This window comes from Macrotis lagotis, chromosome 5, assembly GCF_037893015.1.
Source record: "Macrotis lagotis isolate mMagLag1 chromosome 5, bilby.v1.9.chrom.fasta, whole genome shotgun sequence".
Taxonomy (NCBI): Eukaryota; Metazoa; Chordata; class Mammalia; order Peramelemorphia; family Peramelidae; genus Macrotis; species Macrotis lagotis.
The window spans coordinates 10,538,959-10,555,909 of NC_133662.1; the positions used below are offsets into that span (position 1 = coordinate 10,538,959).

At 37.0% G+C, this 16,951-nt stretch overlaps 1 protein-coding gene across 5 annotated transcripts in view; it reads left to right on the forward strand.

The window, feature by feature from the left end:
- Positions 1–16,951, forward strand: part of CMTR1 (cap methyltransferase 1) — a 191,556-nt gene that overhangs the window by 54,279 nt on the left and 120,326 nt on the right. For 2 of the 5 annotated variants that reach the window (XM_074236831.1, XM_074236836.1), the window contains exons 4-5: positions 8,758–8,820; positions 11,365–11,454. In XM_074236831.1, coding sequence (XP_074092932.1) covers positions 8,758–8,820; positions 11,365–11,454 — 153 coding nt within the window. The other 3 variants (XM_074236834.1, XM_074236832.1, XM_074236833.1) reach the window with 3 other exon arrangements.

Consider the following 16,951-nt stretch of genomic DNA (forward strand, 5'->3'; position numbering starts at 1 on the left):
TTGAACCCAGGTACTCCTGACTCCAAGGCCGGTGCTTTATCCACTATACCGCCTAGCTGCCCCCCCTCACTTGATTTTCAAAATCTTTTTTGAGCTCTGTTATAGCCTGAGCTCAACTTTCATTTTTCTTGGAGTCTTGGAGTCTTTAGAAGCAGGAGCTTGTACTTCCTCATCGTCTTCCCTCCTGGTCTGTGAATGACCACAAGTGCACCCCTCTGCCACGGGGCTGAGGTGGGGGGGCCCTGCTGTTTTATGGGGGCCCTAGACTGCGATCAGGATCTGAATGTGGTCAGAACCCCAGAGTCCTATTCCAGGGACAGAGGACAGACCTCAGAAATCTCTCTCCACTCCCCTCCCTTTGGTAAACTGAGCACTCAAGGCTCAGTTGCCTGGGGGATCTTGCTTATGGGTTCTGCCTGCTTCTGTCTCCTAGATCTGGGCTGCTGGCTGAGTGCCCTGAGGGCTAGGCTTCACTTGTTCTCTCTGGCAGCGGTACCCCTGCTGATCTTCCAAGTTGTGCCCAATGCTCCCTGGGGTGTAGGTCAGGAAACTGACCCCTGCTGCCATGAGCTGGCTCCCAGGTGTCCTGGGGCTGACTCCAGGAGGCTGAAGTTCCTTCACTCTAGTGGCTGCCCTGGAGGGGAGCCTTTTTTTTTTTTCCAGGTTACCTTGGGCTGGAGAATTGCCTCACTGGATCCCTCTGTGGGTTCTGTCTCAAAAATTTATTGAAATATATATATATATATATATATATATATATATATATATATATATATATATATATATATATATAGTGAGAGAGAGAGAGAGAGAGCGAGCGCACCTAAGAGAGGCTCTTCTCCTGTAGCCATCTTGGCTCTGCCCCCTGGGTTGATTCATATTGTTAGAGGTCAAAGCTGAGTAGTAGATACAGGAGGTCACAGCTTGGGACAGAGACCAAGGAATTTACAGTTGAGGATTAAAGGGAATTATTATTATGTTAGGCAAAAGTCAGGGTGAGGACCAGAATTGAGGTACCAGGCCAAGTAAGATGTAGTCAGGTGGCAGAGGCAGTGAGATGATACAGTGGATAAGAGTGATGAGCCTAAGATAAAAAGGAACCGAATTCAAATCCTGTCTCAGACACTACCTGTAATATTCTGGGCAAGTCACTTAACCTGTTTGCCTTAGTTTTCTCAAATATTAAATGGGAATAATAACAACACTTATTATGAAGAGTTGTTGTGAGGACCAAATGAGATAATATTTATAAAGTGCTTAGCATAGAGCCTGGCACATAATAGGTACTATATAAATATTTGTTCTCTTTTCCCCTCCCTTTCCCTTTCCTTTTCCATTCCATTTAGGATCAGAACCAGTAGATGAAGAGGGAACCAAACTAGAACTGGGATTCAAGGCAAGCATCATAGTCAGAACAAGGGTGAATCAAGGAAAAGTGAACAAGTGTAGATCAAGATGTTGTAATACCACAGCAAATTACCTGTTACACCAGTTTTGTTTTCCTGGCTCTTTATTTTTAAAAAATGTTTAATGACTTGTTTTTTACATCATAATCATTTTTCCAATATGGCACCACTGACTCTTCCTTGTAACCAAAAAAAAATCAATAAATTAATTAAAACTGAAAGTATATGTAATAGTCCATACCTTTTATTCCTCACCTTTCTACCATCTCTTCTCTGGGATAGATTCATTTCATTGAATAAGAGTTGGATAACTTAACTGTTATTTTCCTTTATGTTATTGTAGTCTACTGGTTCTGTTTTTGTGCTATCAGTTTATACGAATCTTCCCATGTTTCCTTACATTCTTCATCATTTCTTACAGTGCAGTAACATTAAATTTATATACCACAGTTTGTGCACCATTTCCTAGTGATTGTGCCCATAGTTCAATTCCAATGTTCTGGCTATACAAAAAATCATTTCTATGGAATATATGAAACTTTCCTTCTGTCTTTTTCCTCTTTAGGGTATAAATAAACAGTAGTAGGAAATGAGCGATTTAACAGATTTTTTTCCTAATTTTTATTTTCATTTTTTTATTTTAGGCAATAGGTTGAAGTGACACACAGACACACAGCTAGACAATTATTACTTCTGATTCCAGGGCTGGTGCTCTTATCCACTGCGCCACCTAGCCACCCTCTAATTTTTTTTTTAGATTTTTTTCAAGGCAATGGGGTTAAGTGGCTTACCCAAGGCCACATGGCTAGGTAATTATTAAGTGTCCGAGGCCAGATTTGAACTCAGGTACTTCTGACTCCAAGGCCAGTGCTCTATCCACTGCGCCACCTAGCCGCCCCTGATTTTTTTAATTCCAATTTTTTTCCAGAAAAGTTGGACCAATTCACAATTTGTCCAACAATTTATTACAGTGCCTATGTTTCCTCAGTAGCAAGGACCATTTCCATTTTTTTAATCACTTTTGCTACTTTGGTGGATGAGAAGGTGTTTTAATATGCATTTCTTATAGAAGTAATTTGGAATGGGATAGCTAGGTAGCACAGTAGGTAGAGCATCAACCCTGGAGTCAGGAGGATCCAAGTTCAAATATGACCTCATATACTTATTAGCTGTCTGATCTTGGGCAAGTAATTTAACCCTGATTGTTTCAAAAAAGAAATAAGAAGATATTTGGAACATGTGACATTGGTCATTGGTAACATTCATACTAGGAAGAAAAATTTAGGTTAATAGATTATATTGCCTTTTTTAGAACAATTTCTGAAAACTAAATTTTGTATGCCAGATTTTGATAATAATTTAGCTGTTGAGAATAGAGTTATGATTTTGTTGGATTTTATGATCCTGCCCTTCCTCGTCTTGAACTGAGTTTTATAGTTCTTCCATAACTTAGATATTTGGTGTGCTGAGTCCCTCCTCTTACAGTCTTGATCTTGAAAGCCATGCTAGTTTAGTTGTGTCATGATTGTGATCCAGGCAGAACTGGATCCATATATCTCTCTGAACACCTAGTTTAGGTCAAGTCAGCAAGAATTTATAAGCATTAGCTATGTTTCAAGCACTGTATTAAACTCTGGGGATCCAAAGTACTGTTTCTGCTCTCAAGGACTTCCCCAGATTAATGGAAAAAACATCTTGCCATCAACTATGTACAAACAGTATTTATAAATGATAAATTGGAATTAATATTGAATGGAAGGCACTAGTATTAAGATGGGTTACAAAAGGCTTCTGTAAAATGTGGGATTTTATCTGAGATTTAAAAGAAACCTGGCCAAGATGAAAGAAGAGAATTCCAGATATGTGGTATAACCATTGAAAAGAACAATAGAGTATGTGGAGAGGGGAGTAAGATTTGAGAAGACTGGAAAGATAAGGGGCAAGTTTATAGAGGGTTTCCAAAACCAAACAGTGAATGTTATATATAATCCTTGGGGTAATAGGGAAGTGGAGCTTATTGAATGGTAGCATGGCAGGAGACATAGGTATAATGTCATACCATCATTTTAGGAAGATCATTTTGATACCTACAAGGGAATGGAATGCACTTCAGTGAGGACAGATTTAAGGCATGGAGGCCACCCAAAAGGATATTGCAGGATATGTACAGGCATGAAATGATAAGAACTTACCCTAGGATAGTGGTATTTGTCAAGGGAGAGAAGGAGAATTATGTTAAAGTTCTGTTTATAAAATTAAAAGTTAGACTCAACAGGACTTGGCAACTGATTGACTGAATATTGAACCCAAGAGAGAAGTAAAGGAAGATTTAGGTCATGAGCCTGAGTGAAGGGCTGGATGTTGGTGCTTCACAATAGTAAGGGAAAGTTTGAGGAGGGCAAAAATGTAATGAGTTATATTTGAGATGTCTTTGAAATTTGCAGTTCAAGATACCTAATAGGCAATTGGAGATGTGAGACTGGTGGTCAGAAAAGAGGTTAGATCTAGAAAAGTAGATCTGAGCTCTTAATGGCATAGAGATAATTAAATTCATGGAAGTTAATGAGATCATCAAGTGAAATGGCACAAAGGGAAAAGAGTAGAGGATCCAGTTCACTTGGGGGGACACTTAAGGTTAATGAGTATGATTTGGATAAAGACCCAGCAAAGGAAATAAGAGGAGTGATCAGAGAAATAGGAGGAGAACAAGTAGAGTGACACCAAAACCTAGCAAGTAAGAGGGTGAACAACACTGTCAAAAAAAGGTAGAAAGGGCAAAACGATGAGGAAATGGGAAGACAAAAAAAGTGTCATGAGAAAGAGAAAAAGAAATCAATCTAAAAGGTCTCATGAAACAAGGAAAACCTAGAAAGAAGAGACTATCAAGAGGATGATTGACAATGTTAAAGGCAGCAGAGATGTAAAAAGATCATTAGATTTGGTAATGGCTATATCCTTGGTAATTTTAAATAGAGCAGTTTCAATTGAATGGTGAAGTCAGAAGCCAGACTAGAGACTTTAGAAGAGAATGTGAAAAAAAAGAAGAGACACTAATTGTAGTCAACCTTCTCAATGAGTTTAGCCACAAAAGGGAGGAAAAATTTTTTGATAGCTAGCAAGGGTGAGATCAAGTGAAGGTTTTTTGAGGAGTCATGTGTTTATAGCCTGTAGGAAACTATCCAGTAGGGAGAAATGAAAGATGATTGGGAAAATGCATATTTATAGAGGTTATTGTTTGTCCTTTGAAGTGATGACATGACATGCAAGTGCTAGAGGAGGAATCTGCTGGAGAAAGTAGAATGAAAAGGTGATATAAAAGTGTTAACTCTGGAAAGGAGAAGGGCTACCTCTTCATATATGACAGAGGTTAAAGAAAAGATAGTAACAGAAAACATCTGAATGATTTAAATGAGGAGAGAAGAAACCTCTCAGTTAATTGCCTCAATTTTTTTCAGTGAAATATGAAGTAAGATTCTGAGCTGAGAGGCAAGCATATGAGAGGTTTGAAGAGGGATGAAAAAGTTTGTAAAAGCCACTGCAGTGAAAGGAATAGCGAACCACTTAGATAGTTGCAGAAGAATTGTTTTGCCATACATAGTGAGGATGTATTTGAGACTTTGTAACATAAATTTTATAGTGAACTCAGACATGATTTTCTTTAATTTAAATGAGCAACATGTGAGTAGGAGCAAAGAAACTAGATGGTTGGAGTAATTCAGGACTTGAACCTTGACACAGAAAGTTTAGCCATAGGGACAAGGTACTTAAACAAAATAGAGGGTCAAGATAGAGAATGGAGAAAACCAACTAGGATCTTTCTAGCAAAAAGCTGAGTGGTAGAATGATCACAGTGAGGACAAAAATCAGGGTCAGGGATTGCAAAGCAGAGGGAAAGGTGGAAATGAGAGCAGATTAAGAACAGATAGAATTTATGGAAGTAGGACTTTTTTTGTGAGTGATGACAAGATCCAAGGGTATGACCATCTTTATATGTAGCTGAAGTGGGTTAGAGGACTAAAAGGAAATGTGTAAGTTAAGGAATTTTGAAATTAAGATATTTGAAAGAATAGAAGTATGTTTGCTGAAGTCCCATAAAATGAAAGCAGAGGAAGTGATGATAGAAGTCTTGGAATCAGGCAGTGAACTCTTTGAAGAAGGAAAACAGAGTCCTGTAGGTTTAATAGTTGACCTCCAAAATCTTGATTGGGTGATAAATACAGGTTGAACAAACCTTGAAGGAGAAGCTTATTGAATAATGGGAACTGAGAGAGAATCTGGAAAAGGCAATAGGGAACAAGGAGTATTCTAATTCTCTCATCCCTGACTAGTAAATAGGAAGAGATGAGTGAAGGCGCAACCCAGAAAAGAAAAAAAGGTTGGTTTCTAGTAAAATGCAACATGAGATTGGATAAATGGATGATACAGAATGCTTCTAAACATCAAGTTCTTGAGAGCAGGAATCATATGCCCATATACCCTGCCTACTTAATATCAAACTTGTCATGAGCTAAATAAAATTAAGAGACAGGAATCCAAAAGATTCTGCAACTAGCTTTTACCTCTTAATCAAGTGACTCAGGACAAGATAATTTAAAATGTTATCATCTACTTATTCTTTTTTTGTGAAGTTCATTATGAACCTTTTCTGAGGAATTTTAAATTCTGTTCTGGGAAAGGCAACAAATGGAATACTATGCATTTGGGCTGGTTGCCTGTATGTAAATCTTCACTGCCTTATTCCATTAACATGATACAAGTGTTTTGTATGTAATTTTTTTTCTAACAAGGGAGAGTGGCATCAGGAAGAAGAAATGAATACTTTTTAATTGAAAAACCTTTAAGAAAAAATCTTATGTAGCATCAACCTCTCCTAGACCTGGCAAACCAAGAGTTAAAAAAAAAACTGGGTTAAAGAATTCCATTGCCCATTTTCTAATTATGAGAAGAGGGTCAGATGTATGGAAGTTGAGAGTGAAGCACTTTTTATAAGAAGCATTACCATCTTTGCACTTATAGATCTTATTTCCCCTCCATGAAAGAGAGAGCGGCAAATTTTTTCTGTTAAGGTTATTAACCTTTGTGAGAGGTTGGAAACTGCATTTTTTTTTTTAGGTTTTTGCAAGGCAAATGGGGTTAAGTGGCTTGCCCAAGGCCACACAGCTAGGTAATTATTAAGTGTCTGAGACTGGATTTGAACCCAGGTACTCCTGACTCCAGGGCCGGTGCTTTATCCATTGCACCACCTAGCCACCCCTGGAAACTGCATTTAATCACTGCAGTGATACTTAGGAAGCTCTTACTGGGCTGGGTCATCTGGGAGAATACAGTAAAGTTTAATATCAGTCCTTGCTTTCAAAGAAATAATGATTTTGTTGAGGAAATGAAACTTGAAAAAACAGTTTTAAGGTAATATTAATAACCATGATTTGATAGAGATTGTATTAAGAGAACTAATGCAGTTCAAAGGATGATGGGCATAAATTGATAAAAATGGTATCAACAGATACTTGAACAGAGGAAAGATGTAGCTGTGACTGAAAGGATAATGAATGGAATAGGTATGCTGGGATGGAGAGGTGCCATCTCTTCAGCCCCAATCCCACTTGAGAGTAGAGAGTATGATAAAGTGAAAGAAGGCTGATTTTGGACTCAAAGGATCTGGGTTTGGTTCTCAGCTTTACTATGATCCTGCTCCTCATCTTTAAAATTAAGAGGTTAGACTATTTGAATTACCTATCAGATTCCTTTCAGCTCTAAAAGTGATCCTGTGAGATTGCTTGTCTTAAGAGTAGGAAGGTAATACATTGTCCTACCTGCCAGGCTGAGACATTTTAATCAAACATATGTTTCTGAAACTCTCTGTGTATTGTAGATCATTGAGTTCAGGCCATAAGAGATTTGAGATCAGCCAGTCCAATTCCTCATTTGACCAGTGAGGAAACTCAGGCACAGGGGAATTAGACAACTCATCCAAGGTCATATATAGCTAGCAACTAGCAGAACTTAGTTCTAAGTCCTTGGATTCCAAATCCTTGACTCTTTCTACCACAAAATTCCTTTCAACATTTCTGTGAAAGAGACAGTATAGATATTATTTTTTCTTTTTAAAAAAATTATTTAGTATTTTATTTTTTCCCCATTATATGTAAAAACAATTTCTAACATTTGTTTTTAAAACTTTCAATTCCAAATTCTCTCCCTTCCTCCCTCCCCATCCCCCCTCATTGAGAAAGCAAGAATTCAATATAGGTTAAATATATGTAGTCAAACAAAACATTTTCATAATAGTCATGTTAGGAAAAAAGTAGATAAAAATAAAGCTTCAAGAAAAATAATGTAAAAAAAGATTGTTTCAATCTGTATTCAGACACCATCAGTTCTTTCTCCGGAGCTGGATAGCATCTTTCATCATAAGTCCTTCAGATTTGTCTTGGATCATTTCATTGCTGGGAAAAGCTAAGTCATTCACAGCTGATCATCCTACAGTATTGCTGTTACTTTGTACATAGTACATTTCACTTTGCCACAGCTCGTGTAAGTCTTACCAGGTTTTTCTGAGGGTATCCTGCTCCTCATTTCTTATAGCAGAATATCATTCTGGCATAATCATACACCACAATTTGTTCAGCCATATCCCCTCAATTTCCAAATTCTTGCCACTAGAAAAGAACTGCCACAAATATCCTTGTACATATAGATTTTTTTTCCTTTTTTGTTTTTCTTCTCTTTTGGGATACAGACCCAGTAGTGCCATTGCTAGGTCAAAGGGCATGCATAGTTTTATAGCCCTTTGGGCAGAGTTCTCATTTAGTACATATATGATCCACATTTCATAGGTGAGAAAGCTGGGTCTTAAGGAAATTTTTTTTTTTTAGGTTTTTGCAAGGCAAATGGGGTTAAGTGGCTTGCCCAAGGCCACACAGCTAGGTAATTATGAAGTGTCTGAGGTCGGATTTGAACTCAGGTACTCCTGACTCCAGGACCAGTGCTGTATCCACTGTGCCCCCTAGGCGCCCCCAAGTGCTCTTTTACATCAAGGAACTATATTATCTTGTGAAAAGATGCTTGGAACAATTCATTGTATTTCCAGAGCAATCTGGGAATGAGTTAAAGGTGAAAATCTCATCATAGGCACTAAAAAGTCAAGCAACTTTGCTTAAATCCCTTTGTAGGTAGCAGTTTGAGAGAAAACAGTTGTTCCCACCAACTCCTTGACTCACCGCACCCCCCCCTTCCCACCCTGCTGCTCCCAGATGCTTGTGCCATCCACCTTGCTCTGCATGTTGCTGGGTTTTTATTCCTCCTTTTACTTTCTCTCAAGGAAACCTTCCATTTGTTTTTGACTTTGCAGGGTTTGGAGAAACAACATGGGGAAAAGGACCTGAAGGAGCAGCTGGCACAGGCCTTGCAGGAGGTAACTTATCTCTTGCCTCTGGGCTGAGATTGTTTCATCAGCTGTTGAGCAGGGGGTGCAGACAAGCCTGGCATGACTGATGGCTGCTTCTTCTACTTATCCTCCACCTCCTCTGCACCTTCCAATCTGTCAAACGGAGCAGATGGCAGCTGCTCACACCATCATTTCGGAGATGTGGAGTCCCACAAACATGCCAGGCCTCAGCATGAAAATTTACAACTTCATTTGAGCTGTTCTTCCTCTAGTGAAATGGACTAAGAGTCTCTGGAGAATTGTGATGCTCATGGTTGGAGTAGGCTCTATAGTTAGAAAAGTGGGGGAAAATGTCAGCTGTGTCTAGACTGTAGGGCCCATTGCTGCTCTCGCTGACCTCATTCATTCAGAGTTATGGCCAGCTAAAGAGGAGGATCAAAGTGTTAGCAGAAAAGGGTAATTAAACATTTTTGGACAATTTGAGAATGTGCTATTTAACAATCAGTGAAACAAATCAGTTTACTAAAAGGACAGGAAGCTACAGGTTCACAGGATTGAAAGACTCATAAAAGTTTCTTGCAATTTAGTTCCTTTATCTTAACTGCTCACTGTTTTCCACTATGATTCTATCTTCAAGTTTTGTTGCCTCATCTTTCCTCTATTCATCCTAAATACAAGTCAGATATAAGTTTATATTACAGTCAGGACTCAGACCTCATTAACACAGATGAATAATAACTTTTTCTGAGAGCAGAACTCCCAGAAGATTTAACTACACAGTTTTCTCTTAGACAGTGTGGACCTGTCTTCTTAGAGAAACAGTGTCACATTATCAGTCAGCATCAGAGGACACTGGGACTTCCCCAGTAGAACATATAAATGCCATTAGGTAAAACAATCTTGAAGAAGTCAATATGGGCTTAGTTTTCTTTTCAAGAGAAGACTTTTTGTCTTCAAATGTTATGTATTTATATATTACCTACTGTAGATATCTCTATCCCAATCACATTTGCTGAAAAGCATATTGAGATTTATGCAAAAAAGTCAAGTTCTGTTGATTGAAGATACTGTAGGAATATGTGATCTCACCTCATATCGTTTTACTCCCTCTTGAGAAATACACAATGCCTTTTATTACCTGACATTGGAACACAAAACAATTGCTATGTGCTTGGGTACTTGGCTCATGGATGCTTCTCAACTTATAATTTAACAAATTTCAGCCACTTTGTAGGCATAAGTGATGAGAAGCGGCCTAAATTATTTACTATTTTTGAGATCAGACTTAAAAGCGATCATCATAATTTAAATTCATATAATTCTTTTCAATGGGGAGAAAACCCTTAAGTATAATCCGACTTATTTTTTTCACATTGGATTTGTGAGGTTTGTCAAGGAAACTGAGATTTCCACACAGGAAGAGTAGGCAAGTCACCACGAAATCCCAAGTCTCCAGATTTCAGCCTAATGTTCTTAACTGAATGTTTTGTTTTGCCCCCCTTTTAGTTACTTTTTAACTAATTGGTTTTTGTTTGCTTGTTTGTTTTTGTTTTTGTTTTAGATTTTTCAAGACAATGGGGCTAAGTGGCTTACCCAAGGCCACAGGGCTAGGTAATTATTAAGTGTCTGAGGTCCTATTTGAACCCAGGTACTCCTGACTCCAAGGCCGGTGCTCTTTTCACTGCACCACCTAGCCGCCCTTAACTAATTGTTTAAATTGGATTTATAACTTCAGATTCATGCCTCTCCAATGTAAAACATGAAAACTGAGAAATGAAATGACTACCTGTCACTACTCCTTTCTTTACTTCTAGCAGATACTAATGGTGTTCAGCTTACCGGCAGGACATGGATTAAGGGAGCAGCCAGGATGGCATTGGATAAAGTGGTTTATTTGGGGTGGTTTCCTATTTCAAAATGCTCACTTTCTGGACCCTTAATTTCCATTAATGTTCCTAAAAACCAGACAAACAGTTAGTATCTGGTTGATATCTCTAGTGAAGATAGTCCCTCAAAGTCCAGTGACTCCTTTTGCAGAAATTCACTCAATAAGAAAATGAATTGTTTTTCACTCTGATATGAGGGAAGGTAAGTCATTACACTGAACCAAAGCTTGCATTTCTGCAGCTTGTAATCCTCTACATTGGACTCAGAATTAAGACAAGGTTTTTGGCTTTGACTTCTGCCTCTTATTAACTATGACCCAGATCAGTTCTTGTTGAATCTCAGTTTGCTCATGTATAAAATAGGAATAAAAAGATCTGCCTAGTCAATTGTACAAAAGTAATCAGCATACATCATATTTTGAAACTGAAGCTATTTTCAAATATAAGATAATGTTATTTCTTTACTGTTAAGGGATCTCCCATTGCTATCTTTTCTCTCTTCTCTAATCCTCTTCAAGAAATATGGGGAGAAATTTGATTAGAATCCAAGAAAGGAAAAATTTTAATAAAATTGCATTTTCAGTGAACACATTAGTGGGATGGAAAGCTGCCAGTATGTATTTTTTAGAGGGGAGGAGCTGTGTTAAAGGCTGTGTTAAATGTATATCTGGATGTATTTCTACAGCATCACATTCTAATGGAAGAGTTAAGTCGGAGCAAGAAGGACTTTGAAGCAATTATTCAAGCCAAGAATAAAGAGCTTGAACAGACTAAGGTACTCAAAGAAAATTATTATGATTTCGATGTTAGTACAATAACATTTATTTAATGTCTACTATGTGCCAGATACTATGCTAAACACTGGAATATAAAGAAAAGCAGAAGACAGTTTTGGTCCTCTGAAATAACAACATGTGAACAATTATATACAAACACATTTACATGCAGGATAAATAGAAAATAATCAACTGAAGAAAAGCTCCAAAATTAAGCATGATGGAGTGATCTCTTTCCTGTAGAAGGTGGGATTCTTGTTGGGAATTGAGGGAAGCCAATAGGTGATTATGGGAGACAGCCAGAGGCACAAGGTAAGAGTATCTTTGATAAGGAACAAGGCAATGGACCAAAACCACATGACTGGCTGCAATTTGTAAGAAGATTGAAAAGGAAGGAGGAGCTAGGTAAAGAATGGCTTTAAATGCCAAAAGAGAATTTTTATGTTTTATCTTTGAGATGATAGGAAACCATTGAAGGGAAGGAGAGTATTGGGGAGCAGGGGGAGCAGGGCAGGGGTTTACATAGTCAGACTTGAGGATTAGGAAAATAATTTTACTGGCTGAATGGAACATAAACTATAATGAAGAGAGACTTGCGGCAGGCCAACCCACTAGCAGCCTATTGAAATAGACCAGTTTTAGAAAATGGGACTTGTATTAGGGTGGTGATAGTATCAGAAGAAAGAAGGTGTCACATTCAAGAGATGTTGAGAGTGAAAGATCATGAGAAGTAGAGGAAGAGGCCTACGTTTTTGAACCAGTGACTAAAAAGATGGTGATTTCTGTGATAGAAATAGGGAAGTTTGGAAGTGGTGATTTTGGAATAGGGTAGAGATTAGGGGGAAAGATAATTCATTTTTGTACATATTGAGTTCAAGCCAAATAGGACATTCAGTTTGGGATGTCTAATATTGGCTGTTGAAGATATGAGACTAGAGGTCAGCAGATGGGTTAGGACTGAATAAGTAGATTAGAGAATCAAAAGTTTAGAGATGATAATTGAGTACAGGGAAGCTGATGAGATCACCAAGCGAAATAGAATAAAGGGTAAAAAAGAAGTGGGCCCAAGAAACAGCCCAGTGATTAGTGGATGAAAATTCAGAAAAGGAGACTGAAAGGAATGATTAGATAGGCAGGAGATCTAGGAGAGAGGGTCCTGAAAAATCTACAGAAAAGAAGAGTTATTAGAGGAAATCTTCTGGGTTCTCCTTATTGTGGGTGAAATGTCAGTTGTATGGGTCCCAGAGACATTTTGAACATGAGAGAACATTGATTTTTTTTAATTTTTCCATCAAAATGCAAGCTGCCAGAATATTGATGCTTACATTCCTTTCATCACTTTTGTCTCTAGTGGATAGTTATTCAGCTACTACAGTTAGATTAATTCTGGATATATTTTATGAACAGTCACATAGAGATGTAATTGGAACCATGGATGCTAAGATATCTGAGATGAAAGGGTAGAGAGAAGAGGAGGCCCAGGATAGAGCGTAAGGAAATACCTCCACTTAGGGGTGGGGAATAGATGATAATCCAATGGAAATGAATGAGTTATTGGAGAGAGAAGAACAAATTTAAAATAGTATATCTACTCCTAGAGAGGGGGGAAGATCCTGGAGACAGAGATAGTCAGCAATCGCAGAGTTCAAGTATAGTGAAGAAAAAGAAAAGGCCATAGATCATTGGAAATTTCAAAGAGAGCAGTTTTACTTGAGTGGTGGTAATCAATATCCAGATTGCAAAGGATTAAGAAATAAATGAAGAATAAGGAAATTGAGGCAGTGAGTGTAGATAGGGTTTTTTTTTTTCCCTTTAAATTTGGCTATTAAGGGAGAAGAGGGAAATATTTTGAGAAATGATATCCCTTAAGTTTTTGTTTTAATTTTTTTAATATGAACATTTTAATATTCAAAGAACAGAAAAAAGAATTGTAGTTGAAGCTGGATTTCTATTTCCAATTTTTTTTATTTTAAAAGTTCATATTAAATTTAACATAGTCTCAACACTAGCCAATATTTTTTCTTCTTCCGTTTTTTAGTTATTTAAAATTTTTTTTTTTTGGTATCACTACCACTGTCAATTCAATTCCATTGCCCTTTGTCTTACCCCAAATAGAAGTCATATTCTTCAGGTGAACATTTTAAAAACAAAGAACTAGCTATGTAAAGAAAGTAGTGGATTGGGAGGGATTTAAGATGAAAAAGAGCATAGATTCCCAGTGGATACAGATGAAGAGCACAACTAGAGCAGTTGGTCCAATACAGGAATCAGCAAAATTTCTGTAATATTTTAGGCTTTGCAGATTGAGGGGGAAAATTGAGATTTATTAGATAGGTACTTAAATAATATTCTTAGAAACCACATTCACACAAACTTCTTACTAATGAAATTCAAAAATATAAGAATTGAGTATGTAATAACAATTTTTTGAAATGCAAATCTACTAATGAGAAAAATAGAATGAAATATTCTTTTTTTTTCCCCCATTTAAAAATGTAAAAATTATTAGGTCATGGATTTCATGAAGACAGGCAGTAGGCCAGATATGGCCTGTGAATCATAACCCTGATCTAGGCAAGAAGAGAAGGGCAATCTATTCTCAGGGACCATAGCAAAGAAGAGAATGGGGAATGATATAGTAGGATTCTGAGGTGTGGAGTAGAAGAGGAACTCCTGATGAAAGGCCCTATTCATTTGATTCTTGCAAGGAAAGGTAAATTCTCTGATAAGGATTTTGTTGTTAACATGAAGGTATATTGGAGAAAAGCTGAGAATCAAAGAAATAAACAATAACCACTACTCAGTATGTATGGATTGATGATAATTGGCAGAACTTGGTCATTAAGCATTTACTTAATGCCTATTGCGGGCTAGTAACTGCACTTAATGCTGACGATTCAAGGAAAGGCAAAAAAGTTAAAGGAAAGGCTAAAAAGCTCTAAGAAGGGCAAATGTCTATATTTTCATAGACAAAAGAATCTGCATGTCATAGGTCAGTGGCCTCAACCTCTCTTTCTGGCAGTTGCAAGATTTTTTTAATATTTTGTCTGTTTTATTGATAATTTTTATTTTTAGGTCACATTTGTTTCTGACTATGTTTGTTCCTCTCCTCTGTCCAATGAGCCATCCCTGAAGATATTCTCCACCTATCTAGTCCCCCATCTCTATAGTGAAGGGAGGAAGGTGTCTTTTCTGAAGCTTTCCCTGAAACCAAACTTAGCCATTATCTTGAATGGATTATAAAAGAGATGGTTGTGATGGAAACATTTTCAAAGAATGCTGGTGAATCAGATGACTGAGGTGCAGATCCCAACTCTACTCCATATTGACTCTGTAACTTTGGGTGAGTTCCTGAGGGTCTATAAGATGAAGAGGGGAGGAAACGCAGTGCTACTTAGTCTCTGCAGTCTCTAATTAGGTAGAAGAAGAAGCATGGTTTTCCAGGGAATATAGGTCATGCCACAGTACCTTTTCCTTTTGTTTTTTTTTTTTTTTGATAGTTAATAAGTAGATCTGGAGAATACTGCAGATAGTTTAACATAGAATCTAGCTGTGTTCTTTTTTTGGGGGAAAAAACTGGTGAAATTGTAATGTACGTAGTAATTAAAGTTAAATGGATTCAGAAGTAAATGATCAGACACAAGAGAAGCTAATATCTTGGTAGGAAAATCCTCAGGGATTTATGTGTGACTTTGTGCTGTTATTAATAACTATGTTGTTGATGACTTAGATAAAGGCAGAGATAGAATAAATTAGATTTCTAAATGGCACAAAACTAGAAGGTATGAGAAAAGGAAGTACCAAAAAAAAAATATGAACAGCCTCAAACATTGGATTGAATCTAATAAGATGAAATTTAGGTATGATAAATATAGAAGTCTTGACACAGATTTGAAGAATCAATTTTACAAGTGCAAGATGATTAAAACATAGTTATAAAGCAGTTTATCTAGAAAAAGACCTAGGAGTTTTTAGTGATTGAAAACTTAGTTTGGGTCAACAAAGGGATATAATAGCCAAAAAAAAAAATACACATTGAAGGGAATAAATAGGAGAAGATAATAGATCTACTGTACCCCCAGCAAAGAGGCATATTTGGAGTATTGTGTTCTCTTCTAGACATCACATTTTAGGATGATGATAAAATTGAATATTCAGAGTATGGCAGCCAGGATAGACAAAGGCCTTCATTCCATACTACATGAGGATTTGTTGAAGAAACAAGGAATGTTTTCTTTGGAAAGGTGAATACTTGGGGATGAGGGATGGGTGATTTGGGGGTAAAGGGGACACAGTATTTGAAGAAGTATGATATGGAAGAGGAGTTAGATTTTTTTTGCTTGACCCTGGAAGGCAGAACTAGGAGCAACATATGGTAGTTAAAAAGAAGTCAATTTAGGTTTGATGTTAGAAAAAACTTCCTTGCAATTAGAGCTATCTTAGCTGGAATGAACTCCCTTAGGAGGTGTTAAATTCTTCCTTATTGAAGATTTTCAAGCAGAAGCAAAATGATTTCTTGTCAGGTATGTTGTAGTAATGATTAATTTTTAGATATAAATTAAATTAAATGTTTTCTGAAAAGCCCCTCCAGTTCCAAAGCTATTTTTATGGCTATTTCCAAATTTTTCCTCCTGTTATGTTATTCACTTCTTGAAATCAGGGTTTGTGACCTCTATCTTGATATGTTAGTGCCTAAAGAGTATCTCTATATCCTAAGTTATTAGGATACACTTAAAAAGATCTTAACCAAATTTTTTCCATATTGGTCCCATTGTAACAAGTAAGTGAAACAATCTATTGACCATATATACATACATATATATATATATATATATATATATCTATATATATATATATATATACACACATATATATATGTGTGTGTGTGTGTGTGTGTGTGTGTGTGTGTGTGTATATATATATCTGACAACAATAAGCTTCTGTCTGTTACTATTTTCTTTTCTTTTTTTTTTTTTTTTTTATTTTTGGTTTTTGCAAGGCAATGGAGTGACTTGCCCAAGGTCACATAGCCAGGCAATTATTAAGTATCTGAGGTCGAATTTGAACTCGGATCCTCCTGACTCCAGGGCTGGTGCTTTATGCACTGCACCACCTAGCTGCCCCCTGTCTGTTTATTTTTAATAAATTTTTATTACTTTTTATAGACCCATGAGAACTACACAAACTCTCTCCAAACACTCTCTCTCTCTCTCTCTCTCTCTCTCTCTCTCTGTAAAACACTTGTGGACTTCACAATCCCTGCAAAGTAGATATCTTAAATCTTTTTTTTGAGTCCTATATATTTATTATGCAGCATTAGTTTGTGCAGTTCTTTTCATGTTTTTCTGTATTCATCACATTCAACATTTCTTACAGTATTCATTTCATTCATGAACCCTAGTTTATTTAGCCCATGCAATAGGCATCTACTTTGTTTCTAAATCTTTGCTATCACAGAAAATGCTGCTATAAATATTTTCGTTTATATAGAGAATT